General features: G+C 36.3%; 2 protein-coding genes across 2 annotated transcripts; both read left to right on the top strand.

The window, feature by feature from the left end:
- The first annotated feature begins 1448 nt into the window (after window positions 1–1448).
- LOC120077149 (O-Glycosyl hydrolases family 17 protein) lies at window positions 1449–4385 on the top strand. The gene is made up of 3 exons (XM_039031052.2): window positions 1449–1800; window positions 1880–3178; window positions 3744–4385. The coding sequence occupies exons 1-3, from the start codon at window positions 1746–1748 to the stop codon at window positions 3785–3787; spliced, it is 1398 nt and encodes a 465-aa protein (XP_038886980.1). The 5' UTR covers window positions 1449–1745; the 3' UTR covers window positions 3788–4385.
- Window positions 4386–19336: 14951 nt separating this feature from the next.
- Window positions 19337–20471, top strand: LOC120078002 (uncharacterized). The gene is made up of 3 exons (XM_039032168.1): window positions 19337–19428; window positions 19980–20165; window positions 20252–20471. Exons 1-3 carry the CDS (start codon window positions 19337–19339, stop codon window positions 20469–20471), a joined length of 498 nt encoding a protein of 165 aa, XP_038888096.1.
- Window positions 20472–25572: the final 5101 nt, after the last annotated feature.

A 25572-nucleotide genomic window follows, 5' to 3' on the forward strand; every position in this document is an offset into this window, starting at 1 on the left:
GTTTAGTTTGAAAAATTATTTATTTATTTAACCAATAATATCAAAATAATGAACTATTTATGAATTTGAACTCCTCAAATGCACTATTTATTTTAGTTTGGTCTTCAGTTAATTTAATGAAATTGAAATTGAAAAAATAAAAATACTTTTTTTTTTCCATAAAAAAAATTAAAAAAAATGGAAAGAGCATAAATAAATATCCAATCTGGCCAATTTAACTTTTGTGCTTTTACTTCATCTCACTCAGCATAGATTCTCCTACTCTCTTTTTTATATGCACATGGCCCCAATTCCCTTCCCTTTTTATTTGTAATTTAAAAATCAATTTTAGTCCTCAACCTTATAAAAATTGATAATTTGGTCCTTAAATTTTTGTTTGTGATTAAATTTGAAACTATTAAAGTCTCTAAACTTTAATGAATATTAATTCATTATTTATACTTTTATTAATTGTAACGACTTAGTCTCTACGAAAAAACTACTATTACAATTTAATTAGGTCGCCTACACGACTATGAATGCATTTATTTAGAAATTATAAAGACGAAGTTATTGTATAATAAAAATTAAACAATTAAGGTTGATGAAAATTATTACATATTAATTTGAAAGTGCTCATTAGAAATCAAAGTTTATAGATTAAATCATTACTTATATGAAAGTTCAAAGGACAATAAATAATTGTTTACTTATGTTTTATTTATTTATAAAAAAATAAATACATTGGATTTCATCATATAACATCTTCCCCATATTTCAAATGTCGAAATTTAACCACCTTCATTATATATAATATATCAAAGTTAAAATATCATTTTGATTCGCATACTTTAGATTTAATTCAAGGTAACTCCATTAATTATTGAATGTCCAAATTTATTCTCTATACTCTTAATAAATTTTAACTTTAGTCCTTCAAAGTTAACTTTTATTAAGGTTGGTTAGATAATGATAATGATAACGATTTAGATGCAATAAACTATACTATGCAAGTATATTTTTAATTTTTTTTTATAGAGGAAAGATTAACAAAGATATATTTTTTTAAATTCAACAATAAACTAACTATTTAAGGACTATTATTAAAATTTATCAAAAGTATATTAAATTTAGATATTTGAAAGTACATTGATTAAAATGTAACATATTTCAAAGTATAGAGACGAAATTAAAGTAGTATTTTAGCCTATTTTTAAACATAAAAATGTGTATAGTACATTTTAAAAAATTTAAATTTAAAATGTAGTAGATATGAACCTTCACAGAGTCTAAAAAATATATAATCTAAAATGTAAAGATGATACTAAATTAATGGTTTAGAAATCAATCAAATAAATAAATAAATATATTTACTTATGGATCTAACATACATTAAATGTCTTTCGATCGATAATGTATTACAATATGACCATAACGCTACAAATGTAGAATATGAATATTTAAACTTGAAACGTTAAGAAAATAAGTATATAGCAAAAATAAAAGATTTGTATACATCTAATGATCAAGTATGCAAATTTGATATACTTTTACAATCTTCTTCTGGAACATGAAACCGTAATAATCTGTCAACTACGTTGTGGCGATCTATTCTATTTAGGGTTGCTTATCCAAATGAAACTAAAATATTCCAATTTTGTCCTCGACGAGCCATTGACTCTAAGTCTCCTATTACGCACTCATCTTCCTTCTCCTATATCATCATCCTCCATCTCCACCATTGTTGCTCAGTTTCTTCTGCAACAATGGCGATTCCCTTCCTTTCTCTACTCTTACCATTCTTTTTCCTCTCACTCTCAAGTAGACCTCGATCCCCTTCTTCTCCTTCTTCTTCATTTCTGTATTTCTCTCTAACTATCTCCTCATTCCTTTCTTGCAGGTGCAGAAATCTCCAGCCTCGTCGGAATCAACTACGGTCAGCTCGGCAACAACCTCCCTCCGCCGTCTGATTCCGTCAATTTAATCAAATCCCTAAATGCCCAAATCGTCAAAATCTACGATGCAAATCCCCAAATCCTCAAAACCCTAAAAAACACCGATCTGCGAGTCTCTGTTATGGTCCCTAACGACCTCATCATCAACATTTCTTCTAACCAAAATCTCGCCGACGACTGGGTTCGGACCAATGTCCGGCCATTTTACCCCCAAACCAAAATCCGTTACCTCCTCGTCGGAAACGAAATCGTTTCCTCCACTGGAAACGAAACCTGGTTCAGTTTAGTACCGGCGATGCGCAGAATCAAACGCTCTTTGAAAACTTACGGTATTCGTAAAGTGAAAGTCGGAACATCCTCCGCCATGGATGTTCTTCAATCGTCTTTTCCGCCATCGAACGGGACTTTCCGGGCGGATATTGCTGAGCGAGTTATGAAACCGATGTTGCAGTTTCTGAACCGGACGAAATCGTTCTTCTTCCTTGATGTGTATCCGTATTTTCCTTGGGCAATAGATTCGGTTAATATCAAACTCGATTATGCTCTGTTTGAATCGAAGAACATCACGTATTCGGATCCGGGTTCGGGTTTGATTTACACGAATCTCTTCGATCAAATGGTGGACTCGGTGATTTTCGCTATGAAACGTCTCGGGTTTCCCGATGTGCGAGTCTTTATCGCCGAAACTGGTTGGCCTAACGGCGGCGATTACGACCAAATCGGCGCCAGCATTCACAACGCCGCCGTCTACAACCGGAATATCGTCAAACGGGTCACATCCAAGCCACCGGTTGGTACACCGGCTCGACCGGGCCGGGTCCTGCCGACGATTATATTCTCTTTGTATAATGAGAATCAGAAACCGGGCCCGGGTACGGAGAGGCATTTCGGACTGTTGTATCCGAACCGGACGGCGGTATATGAGATGGATTTGAGTGGTTCCACGCCGGAGACGGAATTTAAGCCGCTGCCGGCGGCGGAAACTAATGAGCCGTACAAGGGGAAGATTTGGTGCGTAGTGGGGAAGGGGGCGAATATGAGTGACGTTGTTGGGGCTTTATCGTATGCTTGCTCGCAGGGGAATAAAACCTGTGAACCGATCCGGAAAGGCGGTCCGTGTTATGAACCGGATTCTTTAAAACGACATGCGAGCTTTGCGTTTAGTTCATACTGGGCCCAGTTTAGAAAGGTTGGTGGGACCTGTTACTTTAATGGCTTGGCAACTCAAACCATCAAAGACCCAAGTAAGTTATTCTTATTATTAATTTTTATTTTTTATAAAATTTAAACTCCGACCCCAAATAAAATAGTATATGTCGAGCTATATTCACTTAAAAAGAATCGATTTTAGATCAAAACAAGAATGATTCTGAAATAATTAATATCATTTTTATTATTTTCGAAATTAGTACAAAAATTTTATTTTCATTAGAGCAGATAGGAATTTTATCTATCTCAAAATTACTCCCTATATTTTACTCATCTTTTATGTCATTCTTATTTTGATTTGGTGTGCTATTAAATAATTATTTTATTAACATATTTGGATATGGTTGATTCATTTGTTGATGATTTTTTTTTCAAGTAACATTCAATTGCTATATTCACTCGCGGAAATAAAAATAATAACTTAATGACCTAAACGGTTGTTATGAACTACATGTAAAATTGACATTTTTAGTATAATGAAAATTTGAGCATTTGATTTCAAAGAAACGATACCAATTATTGTTGATGATTTTTAGTATATCTATATATTTTCATTTCTTTTGAGTTTTATACATTTAACCTTCCAATTTTATTTTGCAGGTTATGGAAAATGCAAGTTCCCGAGCGTAGTGTTGCAAGGATAATAACGTAATTGCGCAATTTTTTAGTTTTTAATTTTTAGTTTATTATAAATAAGTTCTAATTTTGATTGTTGAATTAGGAGGGTGGTTTGGGCATCCCATTTCTATTTTATTTTATTTATTTTTAATTTTTAAAAATATCAGTGAACGAAGGGCTGAATTGGAAAAATTACAAAACAATTAAATGGCAAATTTGACCCCAATAATTTAGAAAAAAAATTAAAATTTAGTCAATCAATTTATAATTAGAATTTAGTTTATATGATTTGATAAATCTCTCATAAATAATTCTATAAAATTACTACTTATGAGGTTTTATCAATCACAAAAATTAAATTCTAATGTTTAAAATTGTATTAAGTAAATTCTAATTTTTTTTTTAAAAAAAATTATAGGGATTAAAAATTTGTAATTTAATCTAAAATCGGTTTGATGTTAGAAAAAAAAAATGGTAGAAACTATTTTATTTTGTTGGTGAGAATGAAATGGGGCGCCCAAATCACTTTACCGATTTTTTTGATGTAGAATTTGACTAATTCCACTCCCTATTGTCTTCTTTTGTGCCTTGTCTTTTTCATCAACGCGTGGAACACTTTTTCAACGGCCGTTTTTATGCAACCCAACGGCTATTTTCTCTTTCTTGTTTTTTTTTACTTTATTAGGGCAAATATCAATTTGGATTTAATCAATTTAAATTCTAAATTAATAATTATATTAATTTAAATTATGAATTTCGATAAGTTTAGGGTTTAAATTGATACACTAGTAAAAATTTAAAGGTAATAAAAGTTCAGAATTTAAATTAATATAATTATTAGTTTAGAGTTTAGATTGATACAATCATAAAAATTTGGGATTTAAATTAATATAATTATTAGTTTAGAGTTTAAATTGATACAATAATTTAATTTTTGGTTTAGGGATATAAATTGACATGGAAAATGTTTGTGAGAAGAATAAGAGGTGAAATAGAGAGTTGAAACTTGAGTGACATAAGAGGATATATTATTAGATAATGGAACAAAATACATATATCATGTAACAGACCTTAAAATTGTGTTTTACAATAAGAAAAATACTTAAATGCACCCTGAAATTCATGGTAGTGGGGTCTTGGATTCTATATCTTTGCGACAATGGCCGATAGTTGAGCAACCACGATCGAATTTGGATGGGTTGGAAAGCTTATCCTCTCTCATAAATTGGCAAAATGGAGGTGGCGTAGGTTGATTGCAATTCAAAAATTGAAAATATTTTCTCTCCGCTTCAACTTCTTGGGACATCACTACCATGCTAACCAAAATCAAACATATCATCCACGACTTCATCTTATTTCTTACGAAAATTACTCCTCTCTTTTATTTTTTATTTTATTTTTTTGATGAATTGTGGATGATTTGTTGGTTTTCCCCTTTCATTCCTCTCCCTATTTATAAGTTTCCCAAAATTTGGCTAATGGTTAAATTTGGGGTTAATTTCTTGTAGAGTTGTCTATTTAAGGGTTTCTTCTAAAATTAGCTTAAATAATTAGTCGTACACTGTTATGTGTGGCGTATCTTTTTCAAAACTAACAAAATTGCCCAAAATAGCTTTCTCTTAACCTATTCTCTAGGTTTAAATAAGGACAAAATTAATTAAAAAAACATCCTATTTTATCTCTAAATAATATTTTACGTCGTGCTTTGACAAATAATATATTTTTTTTATCTCTTATTAATATCTACTTCATACCAAATAAAGAGATTTTTTTTAAAATAATCACATTTTATCTATGATATCTACCTCACATTAAATAAATAGATTTTTTAAGTCACATTTTATCACTAACTAATATTTACTCCACCTTAAATAAGAGTTTTTCTTTTTTTACCTAAATTAATTTTTACAAAATCAAATTAGGATTGCAAATATAATTTTTTTCTCTAAGTAACTAAGTTAAACCTTTAGTTTTTCTCGTGAATCTTTTTTTTTTCTTTTTTTTTCTTCTTCCTTTCTTTTTCTTTTTTGGTTTTGATTTTGGTTTTATTCCTGTTAACTTGCTCAACCTACTTTTTTAGGGAATTATTTGTGTAGTATTCAAGTATTTTCTTTAAAAGTTTGTTAAGCATGATGGTCACAATTTGTTTTTTTGTTTTTTTTGTTTTGGTTTTTTTTTTCCTTTGATTCTTTAACATTCTAAGAGGTCGTTTGTTTCATGGTAATCATTCCCTTGGAGTGGACATTTGGATTACCCAATTTGTTTTGAGATAATTTAAGATACTCGAATATTTACAAGATTCCTAGACATTTTAGGATGTCTTTATGGAGAGCATCTCAAAAGTTTTGGATCCCCTTTTGAGACATAAGTTTACTGAATCTCATGTTGACTGTATCTTCATTTTACTACTATAACCATCTTTATATATATCATTTTTTTTTATTTTAATTACAATAAATATTGTCAAGTTAACTATGTATTTCACTTCTCGACGATAATGTCTCTCTTAGATTCTCTGATCGAAATACAGAAAAACTCATTCAATTCTCGATGGAAACGAAGTTTTATGAATTCTCCTTGGAATTGGAAGATCGTTTTGAGATTTTCGAACATATTCCCTAAGGTATTGGATTGCTGCCAACTTTGTTTTGATAGGCCCATTAAGACAAAGTTGTTATTTCTTTATGGGGGAATAAAGTACATAGAAGACATAAGGTGGGATCTTGGATCTAGTGGTCGACGAATCACTCATCAAAGAACACATTTGGGAGAGATTTTTCGTCGATCTAGTGGCCAATAAATCACTGATCAAAGAGCCACCTACCGCTAGATTTAATGATCTAGTGGTATATATATGTATATATATACATTTCTTTATTTTATTTCACCATGAAGATAAATAATGTCAACTATGTATTGCATTCTCTTTATAATATATATTATAGTTTTTTTTTTCACGAAAGATATTTAAATTCAAATTAAGTTAATATTTATTTTATAAAAAATCTTAAATTTAATATATATATTAGTTTGTTGAGAAAAACAAAAAAACATAATAATAAAACTACATTAATTTAAAAAGAAATTCAAAACAAATATGTTATGTTAGTTCAAATTATATTAAATTAATGAATAGTTGTAATAGTATTCTTGGAACATGATGTAAATTTAAGACATTTCTAAGTAGAAATCCTAGCAAACAAATACATTTATCTAAATTATCTTAGAAAATATTCCTAAAAAAAAAAAACCTGGTTATCTACAGATGCCAGATATCTATATCTTCAACCAACTATAATTTCGGGCACTTTAGGAGTAGACATTGTCTACAATTTTTCTACTTCTGTTTCTTTTTTTCGATGTTTTTCTTTTTTGCTTTTTTATAGGGTTAGAAGTACTAAGTATCACACCTTCATTCTTTTTTATTTGTTTAAGGTATGCTATATTTTTCATTTTTTTTTTGTTTTTTTCTTATCATTTTAACATGAATTGTATTTTTTTTTAATCTATGGGATTGAAATTTAGATTGAACAATATATATATATTAATAAAAGAATAACAATTTTTTTAAAATGGAGTTAAATAGTAGTTAGAAACATATCAGAAATAGGTTTTAATTATTTCTAATAAAAATTATCTTTTATTTTAAAATTTTCTTATTATAAATGTAAATATTATTAGTTTCTTTGTTATCTTACTACTAAAAATTTAAACAAATTCAATTCGAAAAGTTAAAAGAAAAAATAGATTTAAAAAACATATATGAATTAAAAAAATACACAAAGAAGAAAAGATGTTTTTATCATGACATATTTCAATTATAAACTCACCTGTTATTTTCATCTTTATATTTATAACTTTATATTTATAGAGGCTCGCGAAGTTCTTAGATGTATATTTCCCCTTTTATTTGATGATGATTATAGATTAATGTTAGATATTTAAGTTATGACAGTTAAACAATTGATTTCAAAATAATATATTAGTAGATTATTATAACATCAAAGAGAAAATTTTGATTTCATTTTATAATTTTTAGTATCTAAATAATTTAAATTATATTAATTTCAAAATAATATATTGACTGGATTATGTTTAGGTTATAAAGATGAACCGGTATACTAATTTCAAAATAATATATATACTATATTATTATTAAGATACAAAAGAATATTTTAGCTCATTTCTTGATTTTATTATATCTAATAATTTAAATTATATTAATTTCAAAATAATAGATAAACTAAATTATATTAATTAAATGTTTTAAAAAAACATTTGATTGAACTTCAGTCTTGATTTTTTTAATAATTAGATAATCTTTTTCCGATATTTAATTTATATTTGTATTTCCTGAACTATATCTTCAAATATTTCAACATTCAATTATACCTTCGGATTTTGTTTTCAATATTTCTTTTTACCGCACGATTTGATCCATTTCAAACGATTCAATTTTTTAATAATTTAAGTTATAGTTACTTAATTGATTTGCTTTTTGTTTCTGTGCGTCGCACGTTTTTTATAAGAAAATGTAATTGCATCGAGAAGATATATTGGTTAATTTATTTTTTGTTTCACAAAATTAAATCTTTTAAAAATATTTCTCTTTTACTTTTATTTGAAAGGTGTTGATGGAGAAATTTAAGACCAATCACGGATCGCCACGTCATTTACTAAATTAATGACGAAATTGCGAAATCATCAAATTTGTGACCAATTAAGAATTGACCTGTGTTCCAAATTGAAGTTGAAGACAAATTCTATGTTTTCGTCACAGGCATTGGATTGAGTAAAATTAATTTCGCTCAATTTGAGTTATAATTTGGGTTTTGGTCCGATTGCGCCCAAAGAAGAGCTTAATTTGGGCCTAAGTGACAAAGTAGACCAAATTCGATTAATTGGGCCCAAGCCCAAACTCATGGGCCAACTAGGCCCAAGCCCATGAAGCCCATCAGAGAGCCCTATAAATAGAGAAACTCTTCTCAAGGGGTGAGCAATTCTACGTTGAGTCCAAAGAGAATTCATCAACAAGCAGAAGACTCCCAAGACTCCTGAAGCTGCACTCCTAGAAGATAGAAGACCCTTGAAGACACAAAGGCTCTTCCAAGACTACTACTTCAAGAATGTTTGATGCTTTCCTTCTTTAAGTCAAGCACATTCATTCAACCGAGAGAGAATCAGAGGATCAAGTACTAGAGATCGAACCACATCGCATCAAATTAACATCACCACCAACACCAACTCAAGTTCAACTGCCACAGAATACATTTCTCCGGAAACCTCGTATGAACACATTGGCGCGCCCAGTGAGATCTCTCTACCTCTCATCTCTCTTTTAGCATCCAAACAAGACAAATGACACCAAAGAAGATGGCATTTAGAGCTTCATCCACAAACAACTCTTACACGAGACCCCTCACAAGGGAAGTTACGCACGAGTAAGAGCAAAGCTCCCTCATCGCGTACAACATCTTGAGGTAAAGGACGGAGTCCTTACAAGGCGGGGTTTTCATCAAGGAGAACCCCATGTTGACAACTCTACTTCCACCTCCAGCAAGCTGAAAGGGATTCATAACTAGATGTGATTTCTATCATGATGGCAGATGTAACGGCTGAAGCAGCCATGGCAGAGATGGAAAGGAAGACCAACTTTCTGATGAAAGTCGTTGAGGAGCGAGACCATGAGATCGCTACCCTGAGAGAACAGATGCAGTCTCGAGAGGCTGCTGAATCAAGCCAAGCACCTACGGTCAAAGCAACTGATAAAGGGAAGACCGTGTTGCAAGAAAACCAGCTGCAACAGTTAGCTTCAGTGGCCTCTCTGTCGGTCCAACAGCTGCAAGACATGATCGTGACCTCTATAAGGGCTCAGTATGAAGGTTCGACTTAGACTTCCTTCATTTATTCCAAGCCATACACTCAGAGGATCAACAATTTATGAATACCTGCGGAGTATTAACCCCCAAAGTTTCAACAGTTCTATGGAAAGGGTAACCCAAAGCAACACATTACTCACTTCGTAGAAACATGCGAGGATGTGGGAAAAAGGGGAGATCTACTAGTCAAACAATTCGTCAGAACCCTAAAAGGAAACACTTTTGACTGGTACACAGACTTAGAGCCTGAGGTGATCGATAGCTGGGAGCAACATGAAAGGAAATTCTTGAATTTGAAAGGGAATTCTTGAATCGCTTCTATAGCATTAAACGCACCGTTAGCATGATGGAGCTAACAAACGCCAAACAACGGAAAGGGGAGTCGGTCACTAATTACATCCATCGATGGAGGGCTTTGAGTCTGGACTGCAAAAACCGACTCACCGAACTATCTGCTATGGAAATGTGCACTTGGGGTATGCACTGGGGACTCCTCTATATCCTACAGGGAATAAAGCCCCGTACCTTTGAAAAATTGGCGACTCGCACCCACCACATGGAACTAAGCATTGCCAACAAGGGAACGAAGGATTTTCGGATCCCTGAGCCGAAGAAGGACAAGAAGGAAGTAAAGGGCACCAAAAAGATTGTGAAAGGTGCCACGTAGGAATAAATGGTCGTTGATACGACCCTATTGAAGTTTTCCTCGAAAAGGAAAGAGAAGAAGATGGAAAATAAAGATGAAGGAGGCGAAAGACGTCATCTAACTCTGAAGAAGCGACAGGAAAAATTCTACTCGTTCCCTGACTCCGACGTTGTGGATATGCTTGAGCAACTGTTGGAGAACCACCTTATCCAGGTACCGAAATGTAAACGACTGGAACAAGCCCACAAAGTGGACGATCCCAATTATTGCAAGTATCACAGTGTCGTTAGTCACCCGGTTGTATTGAAGGAGTTGATCTTCAAGTTGGCTCGTGAGAGGAAAATAGAGCTGGATCTGGATGAAGTGGTCCAAACAAATCATGCTGCAGTGATGGTAACTCAAACGCACTGGCACCAATCATATGTTATGAAGAACATGAGAGGTTGGTCCAGTTTGGGACCTTCGAATAAGTGGTTGTGCAGTTTCAGCGGGAGGTCCAAGCCGCGGATCCTCAAAACAAAGGAGACGCGTTGATAATGACGATAACGAAGGCTGGATCCTTGTGACATGCCGTAAAAAGAAAGGGTCGAACTCTACCCAATAAGAGTCACGCTCTTATCGAAGATACAGGAGAGGGAACAAGACACAAACAAGAAAGAGTAGAAAGAAGGGCCGGAAGCCAAGGCTGTTGACGAGGGAGATGTGGATGTTCCTCGTCCCAGGCGACAGGTGACATTTGCAGATTTCCTCCCAGAGAACTTATGTGATTAGGGTTTAGGAGAAATGCCAGAAGTTGCTACATGTCATGTTGTCAGCACCACAGAAGAAGAAGATACCCTCCCAAGCCCATTGAAATCGACAAAAGAATCGAAGGGCTTATCATTATTCCACATAGATGATCTGCTCTCACTTCTGCAAGAAGCTAAGACGACCCTCATTGAGGCATTGTTGGACTCCAACGCGTCTGATGCGCCGACCTCCACAGCGCGTGCGTATGCCTCGTGTTGTACATCCATAGACTTTTCAGACGAAGATCTGCTACTAGGATCCAAGTTGCATAATAGGCTTTTGTATGTCTTCGGGTACATTCGAGAACAAAGAGTTGGTCGGATTCTCATCGATAATGGATCCGCTGTCAATACAATGCCTAAAGCAACTATGAAACAGTTAGGCATCTGCATGGAAGAGTTGTCGAACAACAAGTTGGTGATTCAAGGGTTCAATCAAGGTAGCCAAAGGGTGATAGGCATGATACGCTTAGAGCTCCTCATCGGCGACCTGAAGGCTGATGTGTTGTTTCACATTATAGACTCAAAGACCACCTATAGACTGCTACTAAGGCGTCCTTAGATTCACAGGAATGGTGTGATTACGTCAATACTGCCTTAATGTTTCAAGTTCTACCAGGATGAGATTAAGAAAGTTGAAGCAGACTCTAATTCGTTTTCTGAGGCTGAATCTCACTTTGCATATGCGAAGTTTTACTTAAAGAGCGAGAATTCTAGTGAAACAATGCCTGTAGAGATCTCACTGACAAAGAAAGCAGGTGGATCTTGGTCAAGGTCGCCAGTAGACACAGAGAAAGAAACGGGTAGCAAGATACAAGTCTCCAACCCAAAAGAGAGTGGAACATTCCCCAGTGTTGGAGAGACACCCGTGGTGAGGGACGAAAAAGACTCAAAACCTCCGATTCTGCGCTATGTCCCTTTGTCGAGACGGAAGAAGGTGAGACACCTTTTATGGAATGCTCAAAAGGTTTGTAGGTCGACGATATAGAAATCCCAAAGGAGAGTTTTGTCATACCGAGACGGAAGAAGGTGAGACACCTTTTATGGAATGCTCAAAAGGTTTGTAGGTCGACGATATAGAAATCCCAAAGGAGAGTTTTGTCATACCTCTCACGCCAATAACAAAGCAGAAAATCCACAAACCGATAGGGGTGTACATGGTCCGGGTTGAGTCGGGTTGGAAGAATCTTGTGGACCAACCCAAAAAATCGGGTTGGCTAATAATGAACCCTCTTAGTTCATTTTTAAGGATCAACCCAACCCAACCCAAAATTTTCGGGTTGGGTTGAGTTGGGTCACCGGTTCCTTTTTTATTATTTTTGAATTTTGAATGTTCTTTTTCGTTACTTCCCGTTCTATTGAACAATTTGATTTTTGTAGGTCAATAAACCTCCATATTTACAAAAGTGAACTAATTCTAAATATACTACCAATTAATAAAAATTTAATAATAAGAAACATGTAATATTGTAATCTATGTGAAATTTTAACATTTACATTAAAATACAACCACTATAAATTCAATATAAACTTCAAAAGAAATTTCCTCAAATAATTCAATTCAAATATTCAAGTTCAAAGTCTCTACTCAAAATATTCAAGTCTACATTCAAAATAGAAACAAAAAGTCCAAGTTTAAAAATGACTAGTGGCCTATTACATAAAATTCCAAGTTCAATAATAATATTCAAAAGCTCCAAGTTCAATAATAACATTCAAGAGCACCAATGCACCATGAGGCATGGCAAATGACTTGAGTGAGTTTTCTTCCTCATCTTTGGTCTTTTCACTTCTCATTCTCAATGCCTGAAAAATTGACAAATTAAACCAAGTGGATCATTTATAGATAATAATAATATTTGATCTTATGGTAGTAAAACTTACCATTAAAATCATCATTATGCTCCAAATCCAATTCCTTATTTCAAAAGGACAGAAGATGATGGACTGTTTACAAAACAAATCATGCAAAATTAAATACATTAATTATTTGAGCATAATACATGTTAGATATGTACAAAAAAAATTCATTTAATTACCCGACTCAATATTTTCACACATTTCTAACTCTTCAAGTTGTGGATGGAGATCTAGTAACACTGAGCCACCACGAATCCAATTTTGTGTACATATCAAGGCCTCTACTATTTTTGGAGTAAAAAAACTTCGAAAGGAATCAAGAATCCTCCCTCCTGTACTAAATGCAGATTCAGAAGCGACTGTAGATATTGGAACTGCCAAAATATCTCGAATAATTTTTGATAAAATAGGATATTTGTAGCCATTCATTTTCCACCAGTACAATATCTTAAAATCATATCTTCTATAACCTTGTCAGACAAATAAGAAGTCAAATCATTCTCCACTTCCAATGAACTTTCTTCTTATCTCACTCTCTTAAAAGCTATCCACGGATCATCTATTTCTTTGTCCATCCCATGATCATCTTCATTTATAGTGACATTCTTTGATTGTTGAGAATCATTGGTACTATGACTATCTCGAGGAGAAGTGTTATGTGATTTGTAAAAGTCATATAGACGATACAAATATAATTTCACACTCTCAACCATATCTTTAACCACATCACTGTCATAAACATTGGAAAGACAATAATTCAAGTACTTTAACTTGTATCGAGGATCAATCACCATAGCCACAAACATCAATTTATTCATTTTTTTTCAAGCAAACCCCAATATTTATCAAACTTTGTCTTCATATTTATAGCCATCATACTTAGAACAGAGTTGGTATTGTTACTCTATTTGTTTAAAGCAAACTGAATTTTATTAATTTCCTTATAACCAATATCAGAAGTCACATATGAAGATCCGCTTATCGTTTTGGTGGTTTCATAAAACCTTTTTAAAAACTTAATAAACACACCTACAGTCAACCAATCCGATGTACTTGGGGCCTAATATTTTATTTCCACGATCATCTTCCTCGAAGTAATCAACAAAATCTAAGTCCTCTTTCTCCTCCTCTAAAGTTCTAAAAGCTTTCTCAAATTTAATTGCATGTTCAAGCATTAAATAAGTAGAATTCACCTAGTTGCCACATCTAAACAAACAAGAGCCTTACACTGAATTTTTTCTTGTTTCACACAAGCTTAAAATTTTTTCATTCTCTTAGGTGATGATCGGACATATCTCACAGCATTATGAACATTGGCAATAGAATCATGCATATCTTTCAGTCCATCATTCACAATAAGATTAATAATATGGCACAACACCTCATGTGTAATAGTTCTCCATCTAAAACAACCGATTTCCAACTTTTAAGTCTTCTCTTAACATAAGAAATAGCCACATCATTAGAACTTGCATTATCAACGGTGATGAAATTTTTTTTTTCAATCCCCCATTCCAACAAACACCTCTCAATCATCTTCCCAATAGTCTCCCCTTTATGATTAGCAACTTGACAAAAACTCAAAATCTTCTTATGCAAAACCCATTTAGAATCAATAAAATGTGCAGTGATGACCATGTAGTTCACATTTTGTAGCAAGCCCATGTGTTGGTAGTAAGACAAACTCTTTGAGAGCTTTTAATTAGAAATGATTTCAACTTTTTTTTTCTCATTAAGATAAAGTTGATATACATCTCTAGCAATTGTGACTCTCTATGGAACATCAACCTTAGGACACGAAACACTAAAAAAGTGTCTAAAATCCTCTATCTCAAAAAATTTGAACGACAACTCATTCATAATTATCATCTTAGCGCATGCTAGTCTACATGCTTGTTGGCTAAAAATTGTCATCACAAAATTACTAGCATTGGCTCATTTTGCATCATTTGAAGGTACGAGAGTTAGGGTGGTTTGTCCTTTTTCTTCTTCTTTATATGGGTACTTTTTACATTGATTTCTTAAGTGCTTCCATAAAGTACTAGTTCCACAAGTATTACTATCACATGCGTAATCTTTACCACAATAGTTACACTTGCACCTAGCTCCATCATTGGCACTTGCTTCCATTTTGTGAAATGATCCCACACAAACGAGGTTGGTTTATTAGGCCTCTTTCGATTGGACTTGGGAGGTAGAGGTGGTATATTTTTAGGAGTTCGGCTAACATTAGGAGGGGAAGGAGGAGGAGGAGAAGGCATTTCATTATTACCGGTTCCACTTGCATTACCATTATTGCTGTCCATCTATAAAATAAATGAAACTAGTAAACAACTAATTACACCTACCTATACAATTAAAAAAAAAAACACTAGCTTCTCAATTAACTCATAACAACTCATGTATAAAGATCAATCATCAACCAATCACACATAAACAGTATATATACACAATAAAAATTAAATTATTTTACTCACGGGGTAGTTTGAAAATGGTGATTTACAGTTTCTGATTCCGTGTCCGTTGTGACAACTTTGAAGAATCTAACTGTTCTCAAGATACTGCGAGATTGAACAAAAATTAATTTATTAATAAATTTACGTTTGAATGGAATAGCGATTTACAATTCAAATGAAAGCTCTAATAATTTACAGTTGAATGACACAAAAAAAAAAAAAAAACTTGGACATCAATCACATTTGAATGGAACAAAAATTAATTTATTAATCAATCACGGGTGAATGGAATAGCGATTTACAATTTAAATGAAAGCTCTAATAATTTACAATTTAATTTAAATGGAACAATTGAATGGAACAAAAATTAATTTATTAATCAATCACGGTTGAATGGAACAAAAAAAATTTGGACAACAAAACAAATGAAACCTCTAATAAACCGTTCAAAACTATCAACATTACAGCACAATAATTTGTACAAATATCTAGAAAAATAGAAGAAATAGCCAATAGGATCACAAATCCCAAATAAAACCCCCAAAATTAAATAGATAAGCAAAAGTACCAAAAAAATGTACCGAAAGTGAAAGTGTGAGTTAGTACTTGAACTGGAAGCGAGGGGACTGAGGGAGACCGGGTCGGAAGCGTGAGGCGTGGGCCAGATCTGATGAGGCGGAGACCGAATTGGAAGTGGAGTTTTTTTGTTCGGCTATGGCAGAGGGGTTTCATTTTGACGGAAGCGGTGAGAGCGAACGAAGAGGCGAGGGTTTTTATCGGGAGCGGTGAGGGCGAACGAAGAGGGCGAGGGCGAGCGAAGATTCGATCGTTTTGATAAGAAGCAGCGAGGGCGATGGCGAGCTTCGGTGAAGAGACTGGTGAAGGTTTCGTTTCTTCGGACTTCAATTTCTATTTTGTTTATATATATATATATAATAAAAATTAAAACATATTCTCTCTCACCGTCACTCTCTCACCGACCCTGAAATGAAGTAACCCGAGACCCAACCCGGATTTAAGATTTGTGAAAATGTTTAACTCAACCCAACCCAAAATAAAATCTAACCCAACCCAACCTTTACGGTTTGGGTTGGGTAGTCCAGGTTGGTCGAGTTATCGGATTTTTTGAACACCCTTACAAGCCGGAGGCGGAAGTGACGAAGTTAGATTTGCTCGAGAAGCGAACTAAAGACGGATTCGATCCTAAGGCTTACAAGCTGTAGGCAAAGGCGGATTATGACTTCATAACTCACATTGAGTTCAAGAACTTGAAGATTTATGAGCAACCCAGACTCTCGTTGACCCAAAAGAAGCTTTTACAAGAGGGACACGCTATACCTACATCGAGAGCCGGACCTGGATATAAATTGTCAGAACCAGTTTGCATAACCAGAAAGGCGAAGGGAAAAGTGGCCAACAACAATCATATCACTACAGAAGGAGTCGATGATGCAAGGGAAAATGAGGACAAAGATAAAAGAGCTTCAACCTTCGACCGTATGAGGCCATCTGCCGCACGCGCTTTGGTTTTCGAGAGATTGAGCATGATGGAAGCAGAAAGGGGAAGTCCGCATACGATTCCCAGAGCTACTCAACGCTCAATCTTTTGAAGGTTGACTCTACTGAATGAAAGAAAGGAGGAAATCATTTGTCAGCCATCAGTGGTGGCGCGACCTTCGAGAGACTAGGCTCAATTCCAAAGGAAAGCGAAGGAAAACCCCGCACCCCCATTTTTGATCGCCTGAAGCACGAGAGGGTTGAAGATTGCCTCGATGAACATGTCTCTAGTGAGACAAAGGGGAAAGGAAAAGTCTGCAGTGACGCCCCCAATACGACTATAAGAAAGGGGGGGTCGATACCCTGAGCATCAATTTAGCGATGCCTCGACCTTAAAGACGTTGAAAGGGCATTGGATAAGAAACCATCAGGTGAGGCAAGAAGTGATGGAGAAATCAATAGTATCGTCCCCTCATGAACGAAGAGAAAGACCTTCGTTAGTTTAAACACAAGCGAGGGCTCGCTCAAAGTAAAGAGGCATCCTGTTCTCTTAACCAATCCTCAGGATGAAAATTTAGAGCAGGAGGAGGGCGAAACTTCATGCCACCACAACACCACCATCGAAGAATCAGAAAAAGGTATGACTGAGGAGGAGGTAGAGGATGCTCCACAAGGTCTGGAGGATGGTGGTCAATCCACAGTGGATGAGCTCAAAGAGGTGAATCTGGGCACAACAGAGGAGCCGCGTCTGACTTTCATCAGTACATCTCTCTCGAAAGAGGAAGGGGGCGAATATGTGAGTCTCTTCACCGAATATAAAGACATTTTTGCTTGGTCATACAAAGAGATGTTGGGACTGGATCCTAAGATAGCAGTCCACCATCTTGCGATCAAACAAAGGTGTCGACTCATTAAGCAAGCTCAATGATGCTTTCGACTGGAACTTATCCCCCAAGATTGAGGCTGAAGTCAACAAGCTGATTGAAGCAGGATTCTTCTGCGACGTCAAATACTCGACATGGATAGCCAACATTGTCCTTGTTAGAAAAAAGAACGGACAGATTCGTGTCTGTGTGGACTTTCGTGACCTAAACAGCGCGTGCCCAAAAAACGATTTTCCATTGCTCATCACAGAGATCATGGTTGATGCGACAACAGGACATGAGGCTCTGTACTTTATGGATAGATCTTCTGGGTATAACAAGATACGAATGGCTCTTGCGGATGAGGAAATGACGACATTTCGGACCCCAAAAGGATATATTGCTACAACGTGATGCCCTTCGGATTGAAGAACACCGACGCCACTTATCAATGTGCCATGCAGAAGGTGTTTGACGATATGTTATGTGGATGACCTTTTAGTCAAGACGAAACAACGATAAGACCATTTAAAAGACCTGAGAACTTTGTTTGATCGCCTGAGGAAATACCAATTAAAGATGAACCCTCTCAAATGCACGTTTGACGTGACCTCAGGGAAGTTTTTGGGCTTCGTTGTAAAATATTGAGGGATAGAGATAGATCAATCCAAGATCGATGCCATTCGGAAGATGCCAAGGCCAAGGAATCTATATGAGTTAAGAAGTCTGCAAGGATGTCTGGCTTACATCCAGAGGTTTATTTCCAACCTTGCAAGGCGATGTCAACCCTTTCATAGACTGATGAGAAAAGGAGAAAAATTCGAATGGGATGAGGCTTGTCAAATTTCCTTTGATAGCATAAAGAGGTACTTGCTCAGCCTTCCTTTCTTAGGAGCCCCAGTAGCGGGCAAGCCATTGATATTGTACATCGCAGTGCAAGAAAGTTCGTTGGGGGCATTGTTGGCACAATAAGGAGAAAAGGAAAAAGAGCGTGCTCTCTATTACCTAAGCAGGACCTTAAACGGGGCCGAGATCAACTATTCTTCTATTGAGAAAACGTGCCTTACACTCTTTTTTGCTATACATAAGTTGAGACACTACATGCAAGCCTTCACAGTCTGTTTAATTGTGAAAGTCGACCCCATCAAGTACGTTCTATCTAGGCCAATTATCTCGGGGCATTTACCCAAGTGGGCAATCATGCTTCAGCAATACGACATCATTTTATTTGCCGCAAAAGGCGATTAAAGGGTAAGCATTGGCTAACTTCTTGGCAGATTACCCGATTCCATCAAATTGGAAGTTAAGTGAAGACTTTTCTGATGATGAAGTTCTCTTCATAGAAATCATAGAAATCTTCGATTCCATAAAACAATATCGCTGACTACCAAGCCTTGATAATCGACCTCCAAATGGCTTTAGAGATTGGGGTATTTTACATAGAGATTTTTGGTGACTCGAAATTGAAAATCAATAAGCTCTTACGCTAGTACGATGTGAAGCATGATGACTTGAAGCCTTACTTCATTTATGCTCGACAATTGATGAGAAAATTTGAAAGCGTGACATTGGAGCATGTCTCGAGGATGGAAAATAAGCAGGCGGACGTTTTGGCAAACTTGGCTGTGGCCTTGATGGTTCTGGATGATGTATCTCTTAGTATATCACTTTGTCGAAGGTGGGTTGTGCTCTGGTTGAGACCGCATGTGAAGAAATGAATGCGATATCAGTCTATTTAACCGACGAGGAAGACTGACGGTAACCTATTGTAGATTACCTTGAGCATGGAAGGCTTCTGGACAACCCTTGCCATAAAACTGAGATTCGAAGGAGGGCTGCACATTTCATTTACTATAAAGGGGTTTTGTACTGTTGATCCCTTGAAGGATTCTTACTGCGATGCCTTGGAAAAGAGGATTCGACGAAGGCCTTGGAAGAAGCGCATTCAGGCGTATGCGGCGTGCATCACTCTGGACCAAAGCTACATTTCTAGTTGAAAATAATTGGTTACTATTGGCCAGGGATTATCCAGGATTTGATAGAATACACAAAGAAGTTTGAAGCTTGTCAATATTATGCGAATTTCATTTATCAGCCGCCCAAGTCTCTACACCCGACTATAGCTTCGTGGCCTTTTGAAGCATGAGGGCTTGATCTGGTTGGCCCTATAACACCTAAGTCATCAGCAGGGCATTCTTATATCTTCGCAACCATTTATTACTTTTCAAGATGGGCCGAGGCTATCGATTTAGGGGAGGCTAAGAAAGAGAGTGTGGTGGACTTCATCCGCACTCATATCATCTATCGGTACGATATCCCCTACCAAACCGTGACAGATAATGGGAGACAGTTCTCCAATAGCTTGATGGACAGATTATGTGAGAAATTCAAATTCAAGCAATACAAGTCGTCCATGTATATTGTCGCGCTAATGGGTTGGCAGAGGCATTTAACAAGATGTTGTGCAACTTGCTGACGAAAATTTTCTCCAAGTCAAAAAGAGATTGGCAAGAAAAGATTGGTGAAGCGTTGTGGGCTTATCGCACCACTCATCATACCCCTATAGGAGTCACTTCATACTCTCTCGTTTATGGGGTAGAGGATGTCCTTTCCTTGGAAAGAGAAATTCCACCGCCAAGAATGACGATACAAGAAGAGTTGACTATAGAAGACAATGCTAAGTTGCGTCTCCAAGAATTGGAAGCACTAGATGAGAAATGACTGAAAGCTCAACAAGCATTGAAGTGTTACCAAGCGCAAATGTCTGAAGCTTTTGATAAGCACGTAAAGCCTCGATCTTTTTCAGGTTGGGGATCTAGTGCTCCCTGTAAAAAGACCTATTATCACGATAAGACATACGTGAAATAAGTTCACGCCTAAATGGGATGGTCCCTACGTCGTCAAAGAAGTCTATACAAATGGAGCATACAAGATTGTTGATCAAGAGGGACTAAGAATCAACCCAATCAATGACAAGTTTCTCAAGAATTTTTACGCTTAACAAAAGTAAAAAAAAAAAAAAAAAGAAGAAAAAAAATAATTGAACTACATTATGACTTGATCCCTGTCGTTATAAAGGGTTCGTAGCAGCTTAAAGCAGTTTAAGTTTAGTCATGTGAAAAAAAAATGTGTTCAAACGCATGGGAACTTAAAAGAAACTCCATGCATTGAAAGTTGTCACATGATAAAAAAAGAGAAATGTCTTCCATATAAGAAAGTTTCACCATCACAATACGATAAATAAATAAAGTAATCAAAGAGGCCTAGAGATTACAAAATTCTTGGAGCCCCTCAACAACCAACACATGGGTAGCTAAGCAGGGTGTACAAGGTTGGATCATGGTACCCAATTGTAGTCTTTTAGCTTCTGTTGCATAGTTTCTAACATTTGATGCAACATCTTCAAGGCTTTGACGTCCTTGTCAAAAATGAGTAATCTCTATGTTGTTTATGGCCCCTCTCGTGTTGGAGGCATCAAACTTGTGTTGATTCAGCAGATTCTCATTCTAAAAGAGTTGCTTCGATATTTCGACTCGTTCAGCTTTGATGGCTGCTAGCTTCGCTAACAACTCTTCCTCTTCTTGCAAATCTCGAGAATCACGCTCCAATAGTGCTTTTTCTTTTAGCAAGGGCACTATTTTTGTCATACAATATCTTCTCCAAATGAAACTTGGCCTCCTCCAGATGTTGGTTCTTATTTTCCTGGGTCAATTGAGAAGAAAATGATGATTGGAACTGATCGTACCTTTCCATGTTTCGATAATAATCATCTACGAGCTTTCTAAGTGGAGGAAGATTGGCTCCCAAATGTCAGAAATTGCCGCAAATATCTGGTGAGTTTCCTTTTCAGACAAAGGACTTTCTCGAAGGGGGTACGTATGATTTTCTTCTGTATAGTTTCCTACATAGCCAAGATAGCATGGCGTCGAACGTCAGAAACTATATTGGCAGCACAAAATTTGGACACCCTAGAAACAACTGCGGAAGTTGATTTATTCACATGTTTGGGGAGTTCCTGAGCCGCAAGAGGATGAGACAGAGTTGTCGTTGTGTCAACCAAGGCCCTAGAGTCGTTCGTACACGCAGAAGTGGGCTTGTGTCCATTTTGGCTCGCTAGGGGTTTTGAAGCTTCCCCAAGTTGCAGGATTTTCTCTACTAAAAGAGTGTCAGGGAAACAACCTTTTCTAACTTGAGAAGCCAAAGCTTCGACGCACCCTATGCATGTTTCCTTCTCGACGTGGTGAATGTGTTTAGGAGTAGCAAGTTTTTTAGGCAGTGTCTCTAAAGTTCAGGTTGAGGGAACTCTTATCAAAGAGTACTTATGAGCAGAAGGAAGATCATTCCAAATTCATTGTGATAGAAATACAAGCATTCACAAACATACATACAAGTTATGTATTTCATAACAAATTATAGCATGTTTTCAATAAATTAAACACAAAGGAACGAGAGACATACCTTTTAAGAAGTCTTCTTCTATCTTTCTCTCGCTCTCGTCAAGAACAACACCTCTCTTTGTCATTATGATCGCTAAATCGTCTACCCAAATCTCTTACTGTCGCTTAACACTAAACGATATTTTACAGGAACAAGTAGCAACTTGGACACCACCACTCAGTGACCTTGGTATTCTCGGTGTGAGAATCCAGGAGGTGTAGCCTCTGTTAGATTTGGTAGAGGAAAAAAGGAAAGAACGATCGTATTCAACGACCAAGCAAATGGAAGAAAATTGTGTCTATCGTATAGACTTGTGCTTAATCATTTAGTAAAAGGTAGACGATCATTTAGTAAAACAGGTTGATCGTTTAATGAATCTCACTCAGACGCGCAATCGCGTAGTAAAAGCTATACGATCGTTTAGAAAACTGCACGTGTACAGGATGGGAAACACTTGAGGCTATCGTGTAGGCTCTCGTGAGCTAAATGATAAACAGTGTACACTTATGAAGCGATTATCCGATACTCTTGCAAAATAAAAACCTTTTTCATTTTATCCTTTCAGTTATGAAAACTGAATGCAACCTCCCACTTTCACGCACGATTATGGAGAAAACCACCAACAATTATCTCATAATTGTTTTTAATTATAAATAAATACAATAACTAATTTATCATATTATATTTATAACCTATAGTTTTAATATCACATCATATGAAACATTTAAACCATAGTCCTTTATCCTTTACTAGGTATAAATCATATTTATATCCTTTTCCTCCAATTAATGTATCACATACATCATGTCAACTATATCATATATAATTGAACCAGTTTAATCATATCATATATAATCAAACTCCCTCTTATCAATTTGAGCACTTCAAACTGACCCAAAAACTAATTCTCAACTTGAATCCATTGAGCTACCAAAGGGACCTTATGGACCTATAGCTTGAAGCTCCAACGGTATGTGAATAGCTGATTAAACTCTTTAGCCACGAGATCCACCATCCGTTAACTGTCGGACACTCCACTAAAAACCGACAGCTGCACTCTTCTCACCACAGATATATTTCTGTGTCCATCGGATATAACCAGTCAACAGTACGATAACCCTTCACAGATTCTCGTAAGTACATCTGGGCCAAGTTACCCTTTTGCCCCTGTAGTTACATCTAACTCCTTAAGTACCACTGATCCCTCTAATGAACAATAACTCATAGTCCTACTATGAGTGGACACCTCTCGGGCCATGAGAAGTGTTGTGGCGCCATATCGTTCAAGCCCCAGAATCAGCCTTTAAGGAAGCAATCTATCTACTTACCCCTGCTTCGGGGAAGGATTGGATTCCATCTTGTTTAGCTGAGTTCTCAACTCCCCAATCAGACGAATCCCCAAAGTGGTAGGTTTGAGTGGGCAATCTGACCACTCGCACCCATGCAAATCAAAGAACCGTCCTCAAAGGCAGGAGTTCCCAACTCACTCAGGATTTAGGTCATGTTACCTATGGTCATTCTAGTTAAGTGAAGTCTTTATCATGAACGACGTTATATAATGAGACTATACACTTTGTGGTCCGGCCTTATACAAACTCCTTTGTATAAGACACCTCTGCTCGCATGTCTCTACATGAATGTTTAGGATCAGACCATCTGTAGAACGTCACAATACTTGTAACTATCTACAAAGCAGGTCGCATCCATTGTGTCACTAGGATAAGATTTCCCTCTTATATCCATATACTACAGACCATTTTGGTTATCATTTAAGGTATGATCCACTTATATGTCTCCACATACATGCTTAAGTTACAACGACAACTAGGGATCTTAGTTTATTGGTTTCTGGTAAAGCAATTAAAACATCCTATGTTTCATAGACAACAGTGAAGAAAATATCTCATATTATTAAATCAAAAGCGTTTGTTCAATACAAGTGTTTTCAAACTACAGAACCCAACGAGAGTTTGGGGCTTCATCCCCAACAATCTCCCACTTATCCTAAACTAGGGCACTAAAACCCAGTACAAAAATCTCCCACTTTCCCTAGTCCAGCAGTGGGCGATCCCGTAGACCCATGCTTTGAAGATGACCCTAAAAAACTATAGCCGTGAGAGCCTTTGTAAACGGGTCAACAATGTTGTGCTCCGAAGCAATCATCGTGACTATCATGTCCCTTTGATGCACTATCTCACGGATGAGATGATACTTCTGCTCTATATGTTTGCTGCGCTTGTGACTTTTGAGCTCTCTGGAGTTTGTCACAACACCACTATTGTCACAATAGAGCGTGATGAGCCTAGACATGTCTGGAACAACTTCCAGATCAGTGAGAAACTTCCTTAGCCAAATGGTCTTCTTAGCAGCTTCACAAGTCGCTATATACTCGGCCTCCGTCGTGGAGTTGGCGATGCACCCCTGCTCAGTGCTTCGCCACACTACAACCCCTCCATTAAGAGTGAACACTGACCCTGAAGTGGATTTTCGAGAATCCTTATTAGTCTGAAAGTCAGAGTCCGTGTATCCACTAAGGATAAGATCCTTAGATCCATACACGAGCATGTAGTCCCTCGTTCTTCAAAGATACTTGAGGATGTTCTTGACGACAGTTCAATGATCTTGTCCTGGATTAGACTGATACCTATTGACAATCCCCACAGCATAGCATATGCCTGGTCTAGTACAAAGCATCGCATACATCAAACTGCCAACGATAGATGCATAGGGGACCTGTTCCATCTTTTCAACCTCTTAAGGTGTCTTAAAACACATTTCCTTAGACAACATAACTTCATGCCTAAAAGGCAGTAGGCCCCTTTTGGAGTTCTGTATCGAGTACTTGAGCAACATCTTGTCAATGTACGATGCCTGAGACAGCGCTAGCACTTGTTCTTCCAATCCCGGAAGATCTGAATACCAAGAACAAACTGAGCCTTTTCTAAATCTTTCATTTGGAATTGGGTTGCTGTCCAGTTCTTAACTGATGTCCGTAGACCTACATTATTCCCAATGAGTAGGATATCGTTTACGTACAACACTAGGTAAACTACTGAACTGTTGATGATTTTGTTGTAGACACAAGGCTCATCAACGTTTTGGTCAAAGCCATACAATTTGATCGCAGTATCAAACTGAATGTTCGAAGATCGAGACACCTGTTTCAGCCCATAAATGGACCAATTCAGTATGCAAAACTTTTGCTCTTGATTTTAGGCTATGAATCCCCCGGGATGCACCATATAAATGGTCTCCTCAAGATTACCATTTAGAAAGTTAATCTTGACGTCCATTTGCCATATCTCATAGTTATAAAATGAAGCAATGGACAGGAGGACGCAGATAGACTTTAACATGGCAACAGGCGAGAAAGTCTCCTCATAGT

The sequence above is a fragment of the Benincasa hispida genome, chromosome 5 (genome assembly GCF_027475165.1).
Source record: "Benincasa hispida cultivar pf3 chromosome 5, pf3_genome.v1.1, whole genome shotgun sequence".
Taxonomy (NCBI): Eukaryota; Viridiplantae; Streptophyta; class Magnoliopsida; order Cucurbitales; family Cucurbitaceae; genus Benincasa; species Benincasa hispida.

Bases quoted from the DNA above. Each gene is read 5' to 3' on its own strand.
- LOC120077149 (XM_039031052.2), top strand. From the start codon at position 1,746: ATGGCGATTCCCTTCCTTTCTCTACTCTTACCATTCTTTTTCCTCTCA. The intron at 1,801-1,879 runs GTAGACCTCGAT...CCTTTCTTGCAG, and splicing joins CTTTTTCCTCTCACTCTCAA to GTGCAGAAATCTCCAGCCTC. The intron at 3,179-3,743 runs GTAAGTTATTCT...TTTATTTTGCAG, and splicing joins TCAAACCATCAAAGACCCAA to GTTATGGAAAATGCAAGTTC.
- LOC120078002 (XM_039032168.1), top strand. From the start codon at position 19,337: ATGGAAAATAAGCAGGCGGACGTTTTGGCAAACTTGGCTGTGGCCTTG. The intron at 19,429-19,979 runs GTGGGTTGTGCT...TTACTTTTCAAG, and splicing joins AGTATATCACTTTGTCGAAG to ATGGGCCGAGGCTATCGATT. The intron at 20,166-20,251 runs GTATATTGTCGC...CAAGTCAAAAAG, and splicing joins AAGCAATACAAGTCGTCCAT to AGATTGGCAAGAAAAGATTG.